This window comes from Paramisgurnus dabryanus, chromosome 17 (assembly GCF_030506205.2).
Source record: "Paramisgurnus dabryanus chromosome 17, PD_genome_1.1, whole genome shotgun sequence".
NCBI lineage: Eukaryota > Metazoa > Chordata > Actinopteri > Cypriniformes > Cobitidae > Paramisgurnus > Paramisgurnus dabryanus.
This window is the reverse complement of record NC_133353.1, coordinates 11,846,409-11,864,045: the sequence shown is the minus strand read 5'-3', so window position 1 is coordinate 11,864,045 and position 17,637 is coordinate 11,846,409. Positions and strand designations below refer to the sequence as shown.

The window sequence follows — 17,637 nt, the reverse complement described above, 5'->3', positions numbered from 1 at the left end:
TGCATATCCAAGAGCTGTTAGATCAAGGGGTGGTGAAACCAAGTTCTAGTCCAAACGCTTCACCAATTGTCGTTGTGCAAAAGAAGGATGGTTCCATTAGGCTATGTGTAGACTATCAGCAATTAAATCTAAGAACTCGTAAAGATGCTTTTCCTCTCCCACGGATTGAGGAATCCCTAGATGCCTTGGCTGGAGCTAAGTTATTTAGCACTTTAGATCTAGCTAGTGGTTATAACCAAGTCCCCGTAGCTAAACAAGATCAGGAAAAAACTGCATTCTGTACTCCGTTCGGGCTCTTTGAATTTTCTCGGATGCCCTTTGGATTGTGCAACGCGCAGAGCACGTTTCAGCGCCTCATGGAAAGAATATTTGGGGATCAGCGGTTTCATGCGTTGCTCCTATATCTGGATGATATAGTTGTTTTTTCAACTTCTTTCCAGCAACATTTGGAGCGTTTGGAAATGGTGTTCGAGCGCCTGCAGAAATATAACCTAAAGTTAAAACTACAAAAGTGCCATCTGTTTCAGACTGAAGTAAGATATCTTGGGCATATTATTTCTGCAGAGGGCGTAGCGACGGACCCGGAAAAGGTTAGTGCAGTTTCTCAGTGGCCAAGACCTGGAAACATAACAGAATTGCGTTCTTTCTTGGGCTTTGCCTCATATTATCGTAGTTTTGTGGAAGCATTTGCGTCCGTGGCCGCACCCTTGAATAAGTTGGTGGGATCTTTGCAGGGAAGTAAAAAGCATAGTCGTAGAATGTTGGGTTCTTTGGTGCAACACTGGAATGATGTTTGTGAGAGGGCATTTGTGACTTTGAAAAATAAGTTGATGCACGCCCCGGTGTTGGGATACGCAGACTTCGCAAAGCCATTTATCTTAGAAATCAATGCAAGTCACCGTGGGCTGGGGGCAGTTCTGTCCCAGGACCAGGGTGGGCAGACTAGACCAATTGCATTTGCAAGTAGAGGTCTACGGCACTCTGAAACCAACATGTCCAATTATAGTTCAATGAAATTGGAGCTTTTGGCATTAAAGTGGTCGGTAACAGAGAAGTTTAGGGAATATCTAATGGGGAATAAGTTTGTTGTGTACACAGATAATAATCCCCTGAGTTACTTACAGACGGCCAAATTGGCAGCGGTAGAACAGCGTTGGGCTTCCCAACTGGCACTGTTTGATTTCGAAATTCGGTATCGTCCAGGGACAGCTAATCGGAATGCAGATGCGCTGTCCCGTCTTCCCTTACCCGCCAGTAGCCAGATGTTGGGTAATGCTGGGACCGTGGTTCCGGCTGAAGTGGTTGTACAGCAAGTGAAATCTATTTGCCATGTGAGTGCATTTGCCGTAAATGCTGTCCCGATACGAGAAAGATCTGATCTTTCAGTGCTTCAGGCGTTAGATCCAGTAATTGGACTATTTTTGAAGCATTGGACAAAGGGAGAGTTGCCCTCCAAGCAGGAAGTGGCGCAGGGTCCTGAGGGACTTAAAGAGCTAGTGAAGCAGTGGCCTCGCATTAGGGAGAGGGAGGGAGTATTATATCGAGAGGTGCAATTACCTCCGGCAAGGGAGACTGTTTTACAGCTGCTGCTCCCCAGTGTGTTACAGGCAGAGGTTCTTAGTAGTGTGCATAATAATCATGGTCACCAGGGTGTTGAGCGGACCACAAACCTGCTCAGAGAAAGGTGTTTTTGGCCAGGGATGTGGAGGGATGTTAAGCAGTGGTGTAGCGAATGCGAGCGGTGTGTACTGGCGAAGGCTACACAGCCTAAATTTCGCACTTATATGGGAAGTTTGACTGCATCTAGACCATTAGAAATTATTGCTATTGATTTCACTTTGATGGAACGAGCCAGTAACGGTCAGGAAAATGTTTTGGTTGTGACGGATGTGTTCTCCAAATTCACCCAAGCGTTTGCTACCTCAGATCAAAAAGCAAAGACAGTGGCTAAAGTATTGGTTGAAAAGTGGTTTTGTGTATATGGGGTACCCAAGCGCATACATTCAGACCAAGGTCGAAGTTTTGAGAGTGAGTTGTTTAAACAACTATGTTCTCTTTACGGAATTCAGAAAAGCCGCACGACCCCATATCATCCAGAGGGGAATGGGCAGTGCGAACGTTTCAATCGTACGTTACATGATTTGTTGAGAACCCTGCCCCCAGAACAGAAGGGCAAGTGGCCACAATTCCTTCCACAACTCTTGTTTGCTTACAACACCACCATTCACCAATCAACACAGCATTCCCCTTATGAACTCATGTTTGGCTAGAAGCCAAAGTTGCCAATTGATTTTCTGTTAGGCACTGTTGGGGAAGAGTTAGTAGAAGGAAGTGTTAGCGATTGGGTTCTACAACATAAAGAGTATTTAGCTTTGGTTTATGAGAGCGCACGCAAAAATCTGGATGAGAGGACTCAGGGAGAGAGGCCAGACAGTGAGGTGACAATACTTGCCCCTGGTACGCTAGTTTACTGTAGGAGCCACCCTTTGGGGAGGAACAAGATCCAAGATGCATGGGCCCCTAATTTATTGGAGATCATAGAATGTAAGGATCCCCGTGGAAATGTTTACGAAGTGCAAAGGCAAGATGGTGTAGGTTCCTCGAAGTGCATCCATCGATCAGAATTAAAACCTGTCCCTGACACTCATGTTCATACGCCCCCAGTAGCTGAAGGAATACATTCCCCAGTGGTAGAGGAAGTGACCGAACCAATTGATGAAAGTGATGATTTGGTTGTCGAAGTGGTTGTTTCCCACCCAAGTTGTGTAGGGGAGGAAAATGTTATGGGGAGGGTGGGCCAAAGTTTCCTTGGGTCACGAGTTGAGTCTGAGATACAGGAAGATGCAGGGTGTAGTAACTTGCCTTGTTTAAGTGATGCGTATAGTAGAAGTGAAAGGAGTCCTGAGCCCATAAGGCGCACCTCCCGTTCTACTGCGGGGGTGCACTCAAACCCTTTTCGATTACCCCAATCGGTGTCCCAGGGCCCGGGGCCTAATGATGCTGTGGTAAACTCCCATTCCATTATGTTTAGACCCTGGCAATAAGGGTATTAAGTCTTCACCGGGACGGTGAAAACTCTTTGTGGGGGTGTGTGTAGTGGGTTGGTATGATGGGTGACGTCATTATAGACCTTTCTATGTAAGTTCCGCCTGCATATGATAAAAGGCGCATCAGATGACGTAGCAATTGTGTGCACCTGGCTGTTTGGCGTGCTGCTACAAACAACCGCTTCTTACAACTGTTCTTCTGTGGGGTGACTAATATCGTGTATGCCACCGATTTGTCCTGGATGTCGTGCATTGTGTGTGTCTGGGTAGGTTTTTATCTCTTATGTATATGACATGTGTTAATGTAATGTAATGTAATGCGCGTTTGTTTACGTGCAGATATAGACTCTGTAAAGCAGCAGTGCGTTGGTGATACGGTGCTGTTGGGCTAAAAGCACTGTATCGTGCATTTTCTTTCTACTAACCTATTGCATGCGAGGCTTGGACGATGTTTTAGGTAGGTGGCATGCATGATGTTCAGTGTGTTTGGATGAGCTGGCGAGTGACCCAATAAGAGCCTGTAAGAATTTACTCCGCTATTCAGTTGATGTGTGTAATATGATACTTTTGTTAATAGCGAGAGCGGAGGAAATAACGAAGGTGACAACAAGACGCTGTAAGCTTCAGCAAAATACTGTTACGACGCTACCTTTCCAATGTAATGGATGGGAACTAAGGTAATTTAATGCTGCCATGTTTTTATAATTATTTTTGTATGGAAGTGTTTATATAATAAAAATATATTTTAAATGCAGTGTATTAATAACTTGAAAATGTGTAACTGTGAGTAACTTGTTCATTAGTATTAATCATGTGGAATTGTGTGACAAAGTAACTTGTGTATCAATATTAATCATGTGAAATTGTGTTTGACAGAGCTAATTCACTTGCCAGCTTGTAACGAAATGACCACTGTTTTTCCCAGTATTAAAGTGTTTGGATTGATTGTATTTCTTTTCTTTTACTTTGTATTTTGATGTGATTGTAGTTTTGGTTGTTTCTTTCTTTGTTTTTTTTCTCTGCCTGGTTAACGGGCCAGCGTATTATATCACTCCGGCCTCTAGAGGGTGGTGTGTGTGTGTAGTGATAAATACCTGCGTGGATTTACTTGTGAGCACTGAGAGTGGGTTGCATTTCTGATAGATGTGATTTATAATAACACTGCTGAGAGTGACTAAATTGTATTCAGAGACTTGCCATCAATAACTAGGCCCGTTATTCCGGTTGCAGCCATTTTGAGTGTTTTGTGTAATGTTTGTTTAAGTCTTTGTTCTGTTGATTTATTGTCAAACACTTCTATTGTGAACAGTGTATTTGCGGTTTTAAATTTTTCTAATAAAAGAAACCATGTATTGTTATACTGTGTAATTGTTCATTAAATTGAACCCCTGACGCGGGCATAGTGCCCTTTTGAATATCTGGACGAAAAGTCTATTGGGTAACACAAACATAATTGGTAAGACTTTCTATCTGGTGAACTAGTATTGGCTAGACGTGGGATGGAAAAAAGTTGCTTATGTAACCCACCTTAAAGTTTGGTTACTAAGACCATAACTTTAGTATTAGATTGCTCAATAATTATATAAATATATACATATTAATACACAGAATAAATATAAATATAGCAAGAACAAAAAGCTTTTTACATTATTTGTTTTTATTTTTATTTTCTTTTGGTCTGCTTGAAGTGTTTAATAAAAGACTTTAAATTTGGTATAGTCAACTTCAAGGTGACTGGTTTGGTTTTGAATATATTTGAAAAGACTGTTATTTTGGTGCAGTTATCTCCTATAGGTGACGGGTTTGTTTGTCATTCTGGAGACTCCACTTGAATTGTAATTAGACGTTATTGATAACCCTTTTAAGAAAAATGATACTTTTGTAATATAATCTAACTACTTTTCTAAATCTGAATCATCTTACCATTCCTTGTACATATTTTGTCTACATATTGTTGAGGCTAGAAGACTTCTGTTGTTTTATCCCAAACTCCGGTGAGTTGAAATACTATGATGTTACTCTGATAACTGAACTAACTAATTAAAAACCAATCGGAGATTTACTTTTATTTTATTGATCTGTTATTGTGATAATATTGTTTTTTATGTTTTTGAGTAATATAGAAGTTATTAATTAATATATTGAATAACATGATTTTTGATATATATGCATATGACTGTAGATGCTAACAAACTCCTAAGAGATAGGTGACATTAATATTAGAATGTTTAGAGGTGGGCACACATTAGCCTGTGTGTGTGTGAGTGAGAATGGCACTTTCTCTCTCTCATTACGAGCGATGCAAGTTAATAAAACTTGTTGAACTGTAGTTGAATTGAAATTTAAAGAGATCTTATGATATTTAATTTATGATGTTAATTAGTATTCTCAAACTGCTGCATGCAGATTGTTTTTTTTATTGAGCTGGAACACTGAGCTGGAACACTGGATGGCGAGTCAGTCCCATTGGATTTCGATTGAACTGGTTTTCCTTTTCACACTGGACAACCAAACCCCTTGAACTCTACCCTTGGATCAACCTGTGTTCCTTGGACACAGATAAGCCTTCACACATACACTGACATATACACCTTACATCAGTGGCGAACCATGGGTACTTCAGCTGGGCCTTCAAAATATGCAATGAAGTGCAAATGCCTCTCCATCCATAATTCTAGGCTATTCGTATTTCGTTAAATCATACAGTGAACGTGTAAAAATTCTGAGCACGCAAAGTTAAATTACAGAATGGGCATTGTCTGCCTTTAAATGCAGTTTTAAAGTTTAAAATTACTTTAACTGATAAACACAAATACAGATTCTGCTGCTCTGTAATGACAGGGGCTCTTTAAATTTGCATTTAACAAGCTTAAATTATGTTCTTTAATTTATTTTTTTGGAAATATATATTTAGCTGTAGAATACCTTGTTAATCTTTTTCACATATAGCACCCTGCGTTCTCAGTGCACCTCCTTGTGGCTTATAACTGTTGGTATAATATATCCAGGGCTCGCAAAATCTCTACCCCGAGGTCCCGGGGCTTCTTGTCGGGCTACCAAAATGTATCTCCGCCCTGCCCATCGGGTATAGCGAGGTAAAAAACATTTGAATGTTTTCGCATTCCCTCAGATTTAGTTAGGAAATTATATTGTATGTAATTTGGCGTCGTCTGTCAGTCATTACTATCCTCACGTAACAAGTGAAACTGTCAGGAAGTAAAAGTATAATTAAACCCATTATTTTTCTCGTGTTCGCGTCATATGCACAGGCTCCTCTGCGCGCGCTTCTCCCATCTGTGCTCTTCACGAGTACGCGCTTAAGTAATTTCGTTTTTACCTCAGCCCTATCAAGCTAGCCACAACGTCAATCACGTTTTCCGCCATTTACCTCAACCACTCTCACCGCAGAAATTCGGGCCATTAGACTGTATTAATATTAACGGTCTATGATCTTCGTCTTTGGTGTTTTACGGCAGCTCGCATCCAGTTTGTTGCATGATTAGGACTTCATGAAGGCTTACAATGTTTCGTTTTTTGCCCGCCCACTTGAAATCAAAACGTGATTGGTCGATTTGCCCGTCACTCTCCACACCAAAACACATAGCTTGGCCTTCCCTGGGATTCATGAAGTCCTAACCAATGAATGAGCCAGATAACCGGGCCTTAATAGAGACAGACGATTCTGATTGGATTAGATGTTTTCATGACATGAACCTGACAGTAAGCTTAACGTTAGAACATAGATGAGAGAAAATATATTACATGTATTGTATTAAATTGAATTAAATAGAAATTTAAAAATGTAAAAACATATTTTTATTGAATATTATTTATTTGAATTATTATAATAAAAAATCTTTTTATTAATTATTTTAGGCCTTCTCTGAAGGCGTAGAAGGCCCTGAAGGTTCCCCACTGCCTTACATACCCGGGTACAGGACTATTTCTTTTCTTTTAATCATTTTATTGCAACGCTTTTATTTGAAACTTTGGGAAAAGAGCTCTTATTTATTTATTTTATTATTTATTTATGTGTATTTATTATTATTATATATTCCTCAATATTTAACTGTGGTTCTCTCTTTTGTGATCAGAATGAAATATTTTAAATAATTTATTGCTGTAATAAAATTACTGCATTTTTCTTCCACTCTTACACATTGTCCTTGTCAATTTACTCCCCCCTCAATGCTGAACCTAGAACTGGCCTAAACCAATTCATAACCTATAGAGGTACCTCCTTTTATTTTAAAGCAATACATTTTTATTCTAGTTATTAGTGAACAGTTGTGCTAGAAAAGTAAAATAAATTATAAATGTACAGAAAAAATTAGGAAGATGTGGCCATGTCATCTGATGTCTCTGTTTCATTTCTCACTAAAGCAGAAGCGTGGACTAACATGCGGAACTCATCACTTTTCAAAAACCTTCTTAAACTAGTTTTGGGTATATGCTTTTTTAGAAACCAACTTGAACAATGAAACCTCTGTATGTTCTTCTCTACGTACTTCTAATTGCTAAAAGCTTTCAAGGTAAGAAAATTATTCACCTGCAATAGAAACATTTTCATATTATAGAAACTATTTATCAGTGAAAAAAGCTTAATTAAAATATCATGTCTGTGCAATCTTACAGTAAGAATCGGTCAGTCATGGAGAGCAGGTAATTAACATAACATAAAATAACATAACATAACATAACATAACATAACATAACATAACATAACATAACATAACATAACATAACATAACATAACATAACATAACATAACTAACATAACATGTAACATAACATGACATATAACATAACATGACATATAACATAACATAACATTTAACATAACAGAACATATAACATAACAAGTAATGCATATTTTGTATTTTCAAGACAACTAACTGCATTGATAAATATCCTATAACATTACATTGAGTGGGATATTGATGTTTCATATTATAATATATAATAATGCATATTTATAAAAAATAATTCATGGGCGCGCATGAGTGTGTTGCGTGTTGGCGCGCATGAGTGTGTTGCGTGTGGGCGCGCATGAGTGTGTTGCGTGTGGGCGCGCATGAGTGTGTTGCGTGTGGGCGCGCATGAGTGTGTTGCGTGTGGGCGCGCATGAGTGTGTTGCGTGTGGGCGCGCATGAGTGTGTTGCGTGTGGGCGCGCATGAGTGTGTTGCGTGTGGGCGCGCATGAGTGTGTTGCGTGTGGGCGCGTATGAGTGTGTTGCGTCTGGGTGTGTTGCGTGCGGGTGCATGAGTGTGTAACGGAATTTATTTATTAATGGAATGGCATTTAGAATAAACACACAAATTGCAAAATTTATAAGCAAATGTTTTTGTGAAGTGTCGTCAAATATTGTGTCAAAACATTTGTATAATAAAATAAAATATATTTTTTTGTCTTAAATTTGGATTACATCAGAATATTTGATGGTCACATTTCCTGTGGACATTTACTACAATGTTAAAAATATTTTCTGCCTTAAATTTAATGTTGAATCAACTCATTTATTCGCAAGTCATTTCAATGTATTTATCTTGACTATAGACGAGTTGTTATAACTTATAATATATAGTTGTAAACTTCATTTTATAAGTTGTAGCAACTCATCCCATTCGTTTTCTCTAGATTCATGCAGGTATAGATGTGGATATCAACTTCGCACTTGTTCATGTGAGAACTCCTGCCGGTACAAGCGAAACTGTTGCCATGACTACAAAAGTGAGTTTGTCTTAATCCGACAGACAATTGAAGATAAAATGCTATTGCAAAAAAATTATTAAAGTTTTTGGTAGTTGTAATTTCCAAAATGGCATGGATCAGTCAGAATTAATGTTGATTTATTGCTTTAAATGTACATCTTTTTCCTCTTTTTTTTTTTATTTAAATAGACTACTGTAACTACTACAACTGGCCAAGCGCAATACATGCTGCAACAACAGGTTTGTCTGTCCGTCCATCCATCCATGTGGCTACAACCTCCACAACTGTTCATAACTTCTATTATGGCATCATAAACAAAATCTATTCTCTTCTCTCTAGATGTGAATTACTCTTGCCAGCATAAATGTGGAATAGACCTCGGCAAATGTTCATGTTACAGCTCATGTCAGTACCATGGCAACTGTTGCCCTGACTTTAATTGTAAGTTCCTCGAAAAAATTCAAGAAACGTTTTTTTGACATGATTAGATTATTATATAGAAATACTATATTAGCTATGAAAGATTGATGAAATGAAGCTATAAGTCAACATAAAATCCAAAGTAGTAGTATTTTAATAGTAAAAGTATTTGGTCTGATTGTACATGATTAACTAGCAAACAAATAAAAAACAAATAGAAAGCAAATTGAAAACAAACATGCAAATAAACAAAAGTGCACCTAAAATCAAATACAGTCTCAAGCTAAAAGCTCATTTAAATCAGTTCAACCAGTCTTTTTCTCTTTTTACTCAGGGTATTGCCCAGTGGCCTCAACATTACAGCCAGCCACGACAAAAGGTACTACAATGACAAAGTAGTTTGTGTGAACATAATATGCATATTTTGATATTCTAAGTAATGCATATTTTGTATTTTCACGACAACTGATTGCATTGATAAATATCCTATAACATTTCATTGAGTGGGATGTTGGTGTTTCATAATATAATATATAATAATTCATATTTATACAAAATTATTAATATTTAAAATCATGCATATTTTGCTTTGTAAAGCACCAAGTAGCCCAACCAGTGACTGGGAATGGACAGGTAAATATAACATAACATTAAATTGGACGTTGGTCTTTCATAATATAATACAATTTAGTACAATATAGTATTGTAATGCATATTTTCATAATTCATATTTTAAATCATGAATATTTTGCTTTGTAAAGCACCAAGTAGCCCAACCAGTGACTGGGAATGGACAGGTAAATATAACATAACATTAAATTGGACGTTGGTGTTTTATAATATAATACAATTTAGTACAATTTAGTATAGTAATGCATATTTTCATAATTCATATTTTAAATTATGCATATTTTGCTTTGTAAAGCATCAAGTAGTGCAACCAGTGACTGGGAATGGACAGGTAAATATAACATAACATTAATTTGGACGTTGGTGTTTCATAATATAATACAATTTAGTACAATATAGTATTGTGATGCATATTTTCATAATTCATATTTTAAATCATGCATACTTTGCTTTGTAAAACATTGAGAAAAAAAAGAGAAGTGGATTGAAATGGACAGGTAAAAATTGTAACATTACATTGGATGGGAAATTGGTGTTTCATCGTTAGAACTTATATATATTTATATATATATATATATATATATATATATATATATATATATATATATATATATATATATATATAGACTATCAATGCTTTAATGCATTTGTACTAAATGGTTTATTTTAGGAATGAGTCTGTGAAATAAGTAACAATCTTTTCTGCTCTGTTCTTGTTTATAAGGATACAACGGATGTGGTGGCAACATGGAAGATTGGATGGGTGAATTTGTTAGCCCTCAGTACCCTAGTAACTATCCTAATGGTGCACGATGCACATGGACCATTCACAGCACAGGACAAAGAACAGTGCTGTTGAACTTCACCTATGTTGAGTATGACATTGTGCTTATATTGTATTTGTTTGCTTCTAAATCATTGCCACATGCAAATTAAACTTTTTAAAATTACAGATTAACCAGTTCACACCATATAGATGCTGGAATGGCGTGAAGAATAAACAAACATTAACAAATTGCAAAATTTGTTAGCAAATTCTTTTGTAAAGGTGTCCTCAAAGATTGTGTCAAAACATTTGTATAATAAAATAAAATAATTTTCTTTTTCTCTTAAGTTTGGAAACATGCTGTGATTACATCCAAGTATTTGATGGTCATACTTCACGTGGACGTTTACTAGGAAAGCTTCAAGGGAACAGGAGACAATCTTTTAAATCAACTCAGAATGGTGTGACTGTGGTTTTCTACAGTGATGGCAGTCAAACGAGAAGAGGATTTCATGCAAACTGGGTCTTTGTAGGTATGTGATGAAATGTATATGACTTAATGTATCATATACTACAGATTTTAATCTAGTTTTTAATGCCAGGTGACTTGTTATAATATCAGTATTGCTAAAATCTATGTATCTTTTCTCTAGATTCCAATTCATGCAGGTATAACTGTGGATATCAACTTCTCACTTGTTCATGTGAGAACTCCTGCCGGTACAAGCGAAACTGTTGCCATGACTACAAAAGTGAGTTTGTCTTGATCCAACAGACACTTGAAGATCAAATGCTTATGCAAAAATTTGATTAAAGTTTTGGGAAGTTGTAATTTTCAAAATGGGATGGATCAGGCAGAATTAATCTTGATTTATTGCTTTAAATGTACAACTTTTTCCTCTTTTTTTAAAAAAAAGACTACTGTTACAACTACTACAGCTGGCCAGGCGCAACACCTGCTGCAACAACAGGTCTGTCCGTCCATCCATCCATGTGGCTACAACCTCCACAACTGTTTATAACTTTTATTATATCATCATAAACAAAATCTATATCTCTTCTCTCTAGATGTGAATTACTCTTGCCAGTATAACTGTGGAATGGACTTCGGCATATGTTCATGTTACAGCTCATGTCAGTACCATGGCAACTGTTGCCCTGACTTTAAGTGTAAGTTCCTTAAGTGTAAATTCAAGAAAGGTTTTTTGACATGATAAGATTATTATGTATAGATATACAATAGAAATACTATATTGGTTATGAAAGATTACTTATGAAAAAAGTAGTGGTATAGTAAAAGTATTTGTTCTAATTGTACATGATTTATGAAAGAAACAAATAAAAAACAAATAGAAAACAAACATGCAAATAAACAAAAGTGCACCTGAAATCAAATACAGCCTCAAGCTAAAAGCTCATTTAAATCCGTTCAACCAGTCTTTTTTCTCTTTTTATGCAGGGTATTGCCCAGTGGCCTCAACTTTACAGCCAGCCATGACAGAAGGTACTATTATGAAAAGTTTGTGTCATATAAATCTAAATATCATGCTTGTGTCTGATTCTGACAATACTTAATTTCTTCTGACCTGCAGGAAATCAGTGTGGAGGACATTTGTATGGTTCTGGACAGTTTTTCAGTCCTAATTACCCAAACTTTTACTATAACAATGCCTACTGTGTGTGGCATCTCTCTGCTCAGCCAGGACAGAGGATCGTCCTGTCATTTGATAATATACAGTGAGTGAGACACTACCTGTGACTGACTTTGCAGTGTTGGTTGAATTATATTTTCTATCTAACCTTTAGAAATGCATTGGTTGACTAGTTTGTCAGTTTGATTGTGCAGTACCACTAACAACCGCTAGGTAGAAACAAATATGCTTTTTAACTTGCTTGAGGAACACATTTTTCCTTCCTGTGTTTATGTATTTTCTATAAAATGGCACATCTAATTTTAAATAGCTAATGGCCTTTACTTAACGTTACAGACAGGAACATGTTTTTTGACTTTTTCAGACTGGAGAATTGTTGCACCTGTGACTATATCTCTGTACATGACGGTTCTTCCACTGGTTATCCAGAGCTGGGAAGGATCTGCTTCAATGACACCACTTATGAGACGTTTCACTCATCTTCTCAATACATGACTGTTGTCTTCAGGAGTGACTACTCTGGTGTCAGCCGTGGTTTTAAGGCCCTGTTCACAAGCTCTCTGACCGCGGATAAAGGTAGTGGAATGGGAAGGGTATATACTGTATTGTTATAAAAATGTATAAACAATACAACAACCAGAAGTGTTTTAAATTACATACACTACCAGTCAAACGTTTTGGAACACTCACTCGTTCTTTATTTATATAGTTTTAACACATTACAGAATAATAATAAACTCCAAACTATGGCATAACACAAATGTAACTGTGGGAATTATGTTGGTGACTAAAAGCATCCAAAATAATTCAAAACTCTGTTATGTTTTATCATCTGAAGTACACTCATCCTTTTCCTATTTTATTAAGAAGCTTCTTAAAGAAGCTTTCATCATAGGATGATTTTTTAAGAATTTTGAATGAGTTCACATCTAATCTGTGCTCTTATTGGTTGCTTTTCCTTCAATATTCGGTCTATGTTATCTATTTCAAAAATATATTTTTTTTACAAAATTGTAGTAGTTAATAAATTAAATCAATCGGTTTGGCACAGCTATATTTTTGTCTAAGAAAGTAATTTCAAGCATTTAACCATATACCTACAGATGAAAAGATTTTTTTAGATCATAGGTAACATTTCAGTCAAGTGTTTTAAAACTTGCGACCAGTAGTATATATATATCTTTTAATCAGTTTGGAACTGTGAAAAGAGTTATCGAAATGAATTTGAATTTACCTTTAATAAGTAAAAATATGTGAATGTTTATTAAACAGTAAAACAGGAATAAATAATTATTCAACTATAGGCTTTTGTTGCCAATCAACGTTTATGGACTGACGTAGACATAAATATAGACTTTATAAAAATGTTTATAGAGTTGTGATCACAGATGTGTGTTTATCATAATTGTACCACAAAAGTACCACTTTTGTAAATCAGACATACAGTATGTAGTTAAACAGGAACTGACACCACAATACAATTATCCAAGCAACTGAAATAAAATTAAATGTCTTATATCTAGTATAAGCAAGACCTCTAAATTAAATCCCTTTATCTTTTCTGAATCTTAACAAATGCACACAATCGCTTTAAAAGCACGTAACCCTTTGCTCGGCAGGTCGTGTGGATTGTTCCTCAGACAACATGGTCATTGTCATTCAGTTGTCATACCTGAACTTACTGGGATTCAATGGAAATGACCTTTATGTGGATGACCATCGGTGCAGACCCACCATTACCAGTACAGAGGTTGTTTTCCGCTTTCCTCTCGACACATGCGGCAGTGGTAGAGAGGTATGATTTATGTATGGTTGTCAAATCGACATGTGAAAAATTATGTGTTGAAATTAGGAATGCTCCGATCAGTTTTTCTGTCATCACGTTCATAAAAAACACTCACTGTCTCTCCTTAAATTTAGCTATAAACAAAATATTAACTAAAACACATATTATCTTATAGCTGTACATTTTTGCCACATGTAGCCTATACTTTCTTTGACACATTTCTCAAAAGCCCTTAATCTGTTACATTAGTACTTAGAAAAGGTCTACAAACATATAATTTTTTAAGAGATGTAGAATATCAGGGAAACAAATTTAAAATTATGAAAAAAATAAAACCAAAATAGCTGTCAGATTAACTAAAACAAACAACTCTTTGTTCAAGATTTTGTCTGATCAGACTCCACAGATTAACATACCAAAATACATAAATAACTCTCTAAATATGCAGACATTAGACCTAATGTGCATTGTTTTAAAATGCTAACAGGAGTCACATAATATCTTGCATGAAAAATGTGTTTATTTTTAAAACGCATATGAAAGATTTTGATTATTAATGTGTACAAGCGTTTCTAACTAAACAGACTGGACTAAAAATGAATCTAGGGATTTGGACTGCAGGGTTTGTTATAAATCTATTGCATGGTTAGTCTAGACTAAATAGGAATTTAAAACATGAATATGTTCTTAATCTTTTTACTTCACCTCTTGATTTCCTGCTCCGGGGCCGATGGCTTTAAACCATATCCAAATGAAGACGCATGTCGATAGGCGTGTCAACCGCATGTGTAGCTGCATGTTTCACACGGTACGCGGCAACCGCGAGTGTTTAGTTCTTTTCAATAGGAGACTTGAGGAAAGCGGCAAAACGGGGGCAGATACAGTGGTGAAGCGGAGTTGGTCCACACGCCTTGCCTGTGCACCCAAAAAAACGGTCCCTTTTAAGGACACGGCTCTTCATGGCAGGCGTCGTTGAAGATAAACATATTCTCACTAAATGCTGCACAAAACGCTTCCACTATACACAAGAAGGCTGTAGCCGCTCGTGGCAATTCCCCCGCTTGCCGCGTACCCTTTGAAACGGCCTTAATTTCAAATGGTTTTGGCGGCACAATGATGTCACTCACCAGCTGGTCTGTGCAGCGCTGCATGAAGGTAAAAACAAGGGGGCCCCCTAGTGGTGCGGGGCCCTACGCAGCTCGCGTAGCCTGCGTATAGGGCGGATTGGCTCTGAATTGGGTTACTGTAGCTTTGAGATGTGAGAGAGATCGATCTGTGCGCGTGCACTGATGACAGGCTGCTGTGTGTGCGCGCAGCGGGTGTATGCAGACAAGAGCAGCTGTGTGGAAAAACAGTTTATAAGGTCAAAACTTTCAAATGCATCCAAATAATAAACTTTCGGCATGAGGATGCAATTGGCCGCAATAGATATGTGTTGTATACGCTGTTTGATGGGCATGTGAATACACGTTGTGCTGTTAGGACCGGAGCGCGTCCTCATAGAAAATACACATATCTCTGTAGGCAAAGAGAAAAATCCAAATCTGCACGTCAAACACAAGCAACGGGTTATAAAAATGCTTGCACTGCTTAAAAATGGTCTCCAATTGCAGCAGCATTCAGGAGTCCTATGATGACAAAAGTAAACAGAAAGATTGGTTCATGAAATCGGCAAGTTAATACCGATCGAGTCATTTAATGCCGTTATCGGCCAATTCCGATCTGCGGACGATCGATGGGAGCATCCCTAGTTGAAGTATATATAAATTTATCAGCAACTGCATTATGTGTGTGGAAAACATCATTCCCCACTTTATTTCCCTCTCTAGATAAGGAATGGTTGTGTGACTTACACTAACAATGTGCGTGCATCTGAGTCTCAGTCAGATGAGATCACCCGTCAGTCACAGTTTCTGTTACGTGTGGGCTGCAGAATGGAGCCGGAGACTATGGTGCAGATACTCTACAAGACCAGAAAAAATTTCAATGCCAGTATCACGGGAACGGGTCACTTCAATGCCAGCATGGGCTTCTACAGCTCCAGCAGTTTCAACCAAAAAATTTATGACTCTCCGTATGAGGTGAATCTTAACCAGAACTTGTATGTTCAGGTACAGCTAAATGGAGCTGATAGGAGTCTGAATCTCTTCCTGGACACATGTGTTGCATCTCCAGATCCAAATGACTTCCAAGCCCACTCCTATAACCTGCTGCGTAATGGGTAAGATCAATTAGAGAATGTTATATATTTAATGACAGCGTTTGATATAAAAAAATGTATGTAACTTCCTCCACCATATGAAACAGCATTATTATAAATTGCCTCTAAGCAAGTACAAAAACAGAAAAAATGCTGTTGCTCCTGTTCTAAATAAGTTCCATCAATTGCTCAAACAATTAGTTGTAATGTAAATTGTGACGTTTACTCTTTCAGATGCTCCAGAGACAGCACATATTATTCCTACATCAACGGTCAGCAGTATTACGCTCGGTTCCACTTCAAGGCTTTTAAGTTTCTTCGGACTCACGCATCTGTGTACTTGCAGTGTAAGGTGATCATTTGCCCAGATAATGATTACAACTCTCGGTGTCGCCAGGGCTGCCGATGGCGACGCAAGAGGTCCCTTGAATCCAACCACTACACCAATACTGTGATACTGGGGCCAATCAAACTCCGAGATCAGAAGGTAACCTTTACCCAAATTCCTTATTTATGATTTATTAATATTCAGCCTTTCTGACTTTACATTTATCTATCCGTCCAGGTTGAAAGCCTGGTGTGAAGCAGCATGGGAAAAGAATGCAATTAAAGGTGCTCTAAGCGAATTGAAGCGTTTTAGACCATAAAACATTTTTTGTTACATACCGGAAACATCTCCTCACTATCTGCTTGCTGCCTGTCTCCTGATCAAACTGTAAAAAAACGCGATCTCTGTAGACAGCCCAGGCTTCACAAACGGCCATATCAACAAATGGCCAAACCTAGCCAGCACAAAACTAAACAAAGTATTCCAGCCAATAAACGACAAGAAGGATTTGGGGGTGGGGGTTGGGCGCGTTCATGAAAGCACGGAAGGGAGGGGGAGGGGGAGGGGGAGGAGTTAGCTACGCTCTGTCTGTTTGAAAACAGTTCAAACATCAACAGGAAGTGACGTCGCACATTATTCGCTTAGAGCGCCTTTAAGTGATCGTCTTCAGATCTGAGACTCTTGATTATAACATTAATCAATCTTTATTAACTAATCAAATGAATCTAAATCAAAATCAATAAAATATTCTCAACAGCTTTGCTTTGTCATTGTTGCCTCTTTTGTTCTTTGTAAAGAAACGTCTCGGTTACGTATGTAACCCTCGTTCCCTGAAGGAAGGGACCAATCTGCTTCGAATACTACTAAAACGGCAATGAACTTGGCATTGAGATATTTGCATAATGCTGGCGCCGCCCCGCCAGGTGCGTATGTAAGCAGCAGGTGCAAATATGGAAATTAGCTTCGTTTCGCTGAGAAAGCTGGAAAGTGTGACCGGCTGATAAACAGCAGGGAGCAGCCCTGTGGCGACGGAACGTGACATCTCCGTTCCCTTCCTTCAGGGAACGAGGGTTACATACGTAACAGAGACGTTCC

At 37.7% G+C, this 17,637-nt stretch overlaps 1 protein-coding gene across 4 annotated transcripts; it reads left to right on the top strand.

Annotated features, from left to right (window-relative positions):
* The first annotated feature begins 7,442 nt into the window (after positions 1-7,442).
* LOC135787461 (CUB and zona pellucida-like domain-containing protein 1) lies at positions 7,443-17,300 on the top strand. 4 transcript variants are annotated; one of them, XM_065297439.2, is made up of 22 exons: positions 7,443-7,579; positions 7,683-7,709; positions 8,686-8,778; positions 8,949-8,999; positions 9,100-9,201; positions 9,515-9,559; positions 9,778-9,813; positions 9,942-9,977; positions 10,106-10,141; positions 10,535-10,685; positions 10,925-11,109; positions 11,230-11,328; positions 11,494-11,547; positions 11,645-11,746; positions 12,036-12,080; positions 12,169-12,313; positions 12,593-12,804; positions 13,848-14,023; positions 15,844-16,235; positions 16,449-16,701; positions 16,780-16,824; positions 17,199-17,300. In XM_065297439.2, exons 1-21 carry the CDS (start codon positions 7,525-7,527, stop codon positions 16,795-16,797), a joined length of 2,313 nt encoding a protein of 770 aa, XP_065153511.1. In that variant the 5' UTR covers positions 7,443-7,524; the 3' UTR covers positions 16,798-16,824; positions 17,199-17,300. The 4 variants fall into 4 exon arrangements, with proteins under 4 accessions (XP_065153511.1, XP_065153513.1, XP_065153512.1 ...); XM_065297441.2 differs by lacking the exon at positions 9,942-9,977; XM_065297440.2 differs by lacking the exon at positions 10,106-10,141.
* The last annotated feature ends 337 nt before the right edge of the window (positions 17,301-17,637 follow it).

Excerpts from the sequence above, each read along its gene's own strand:
- LOC135787461 (XM_065297439.2), top strand. The coding sequence starts at position 7,525 with ATGAAACCTCTGTATGTTCTTCTCTACGTACTTCTAATTGCTAAAAGC. Across the intron at positions 9,560-9,777 it reads ACAGCCAGCCACGACAAAAG|CACCAAGTAGCCCAACCAGT; the intron begins GTACTACAATGA and ends TGCTTTGTAAAG. Across the intron at positions 16,236-16,448 it reads TATAACCTGCTGCGTAATGG|ATGCTCCAGAGACAGCACAT; the intron begins GTAAGATCAATT and ends TTACTCTTTCAG.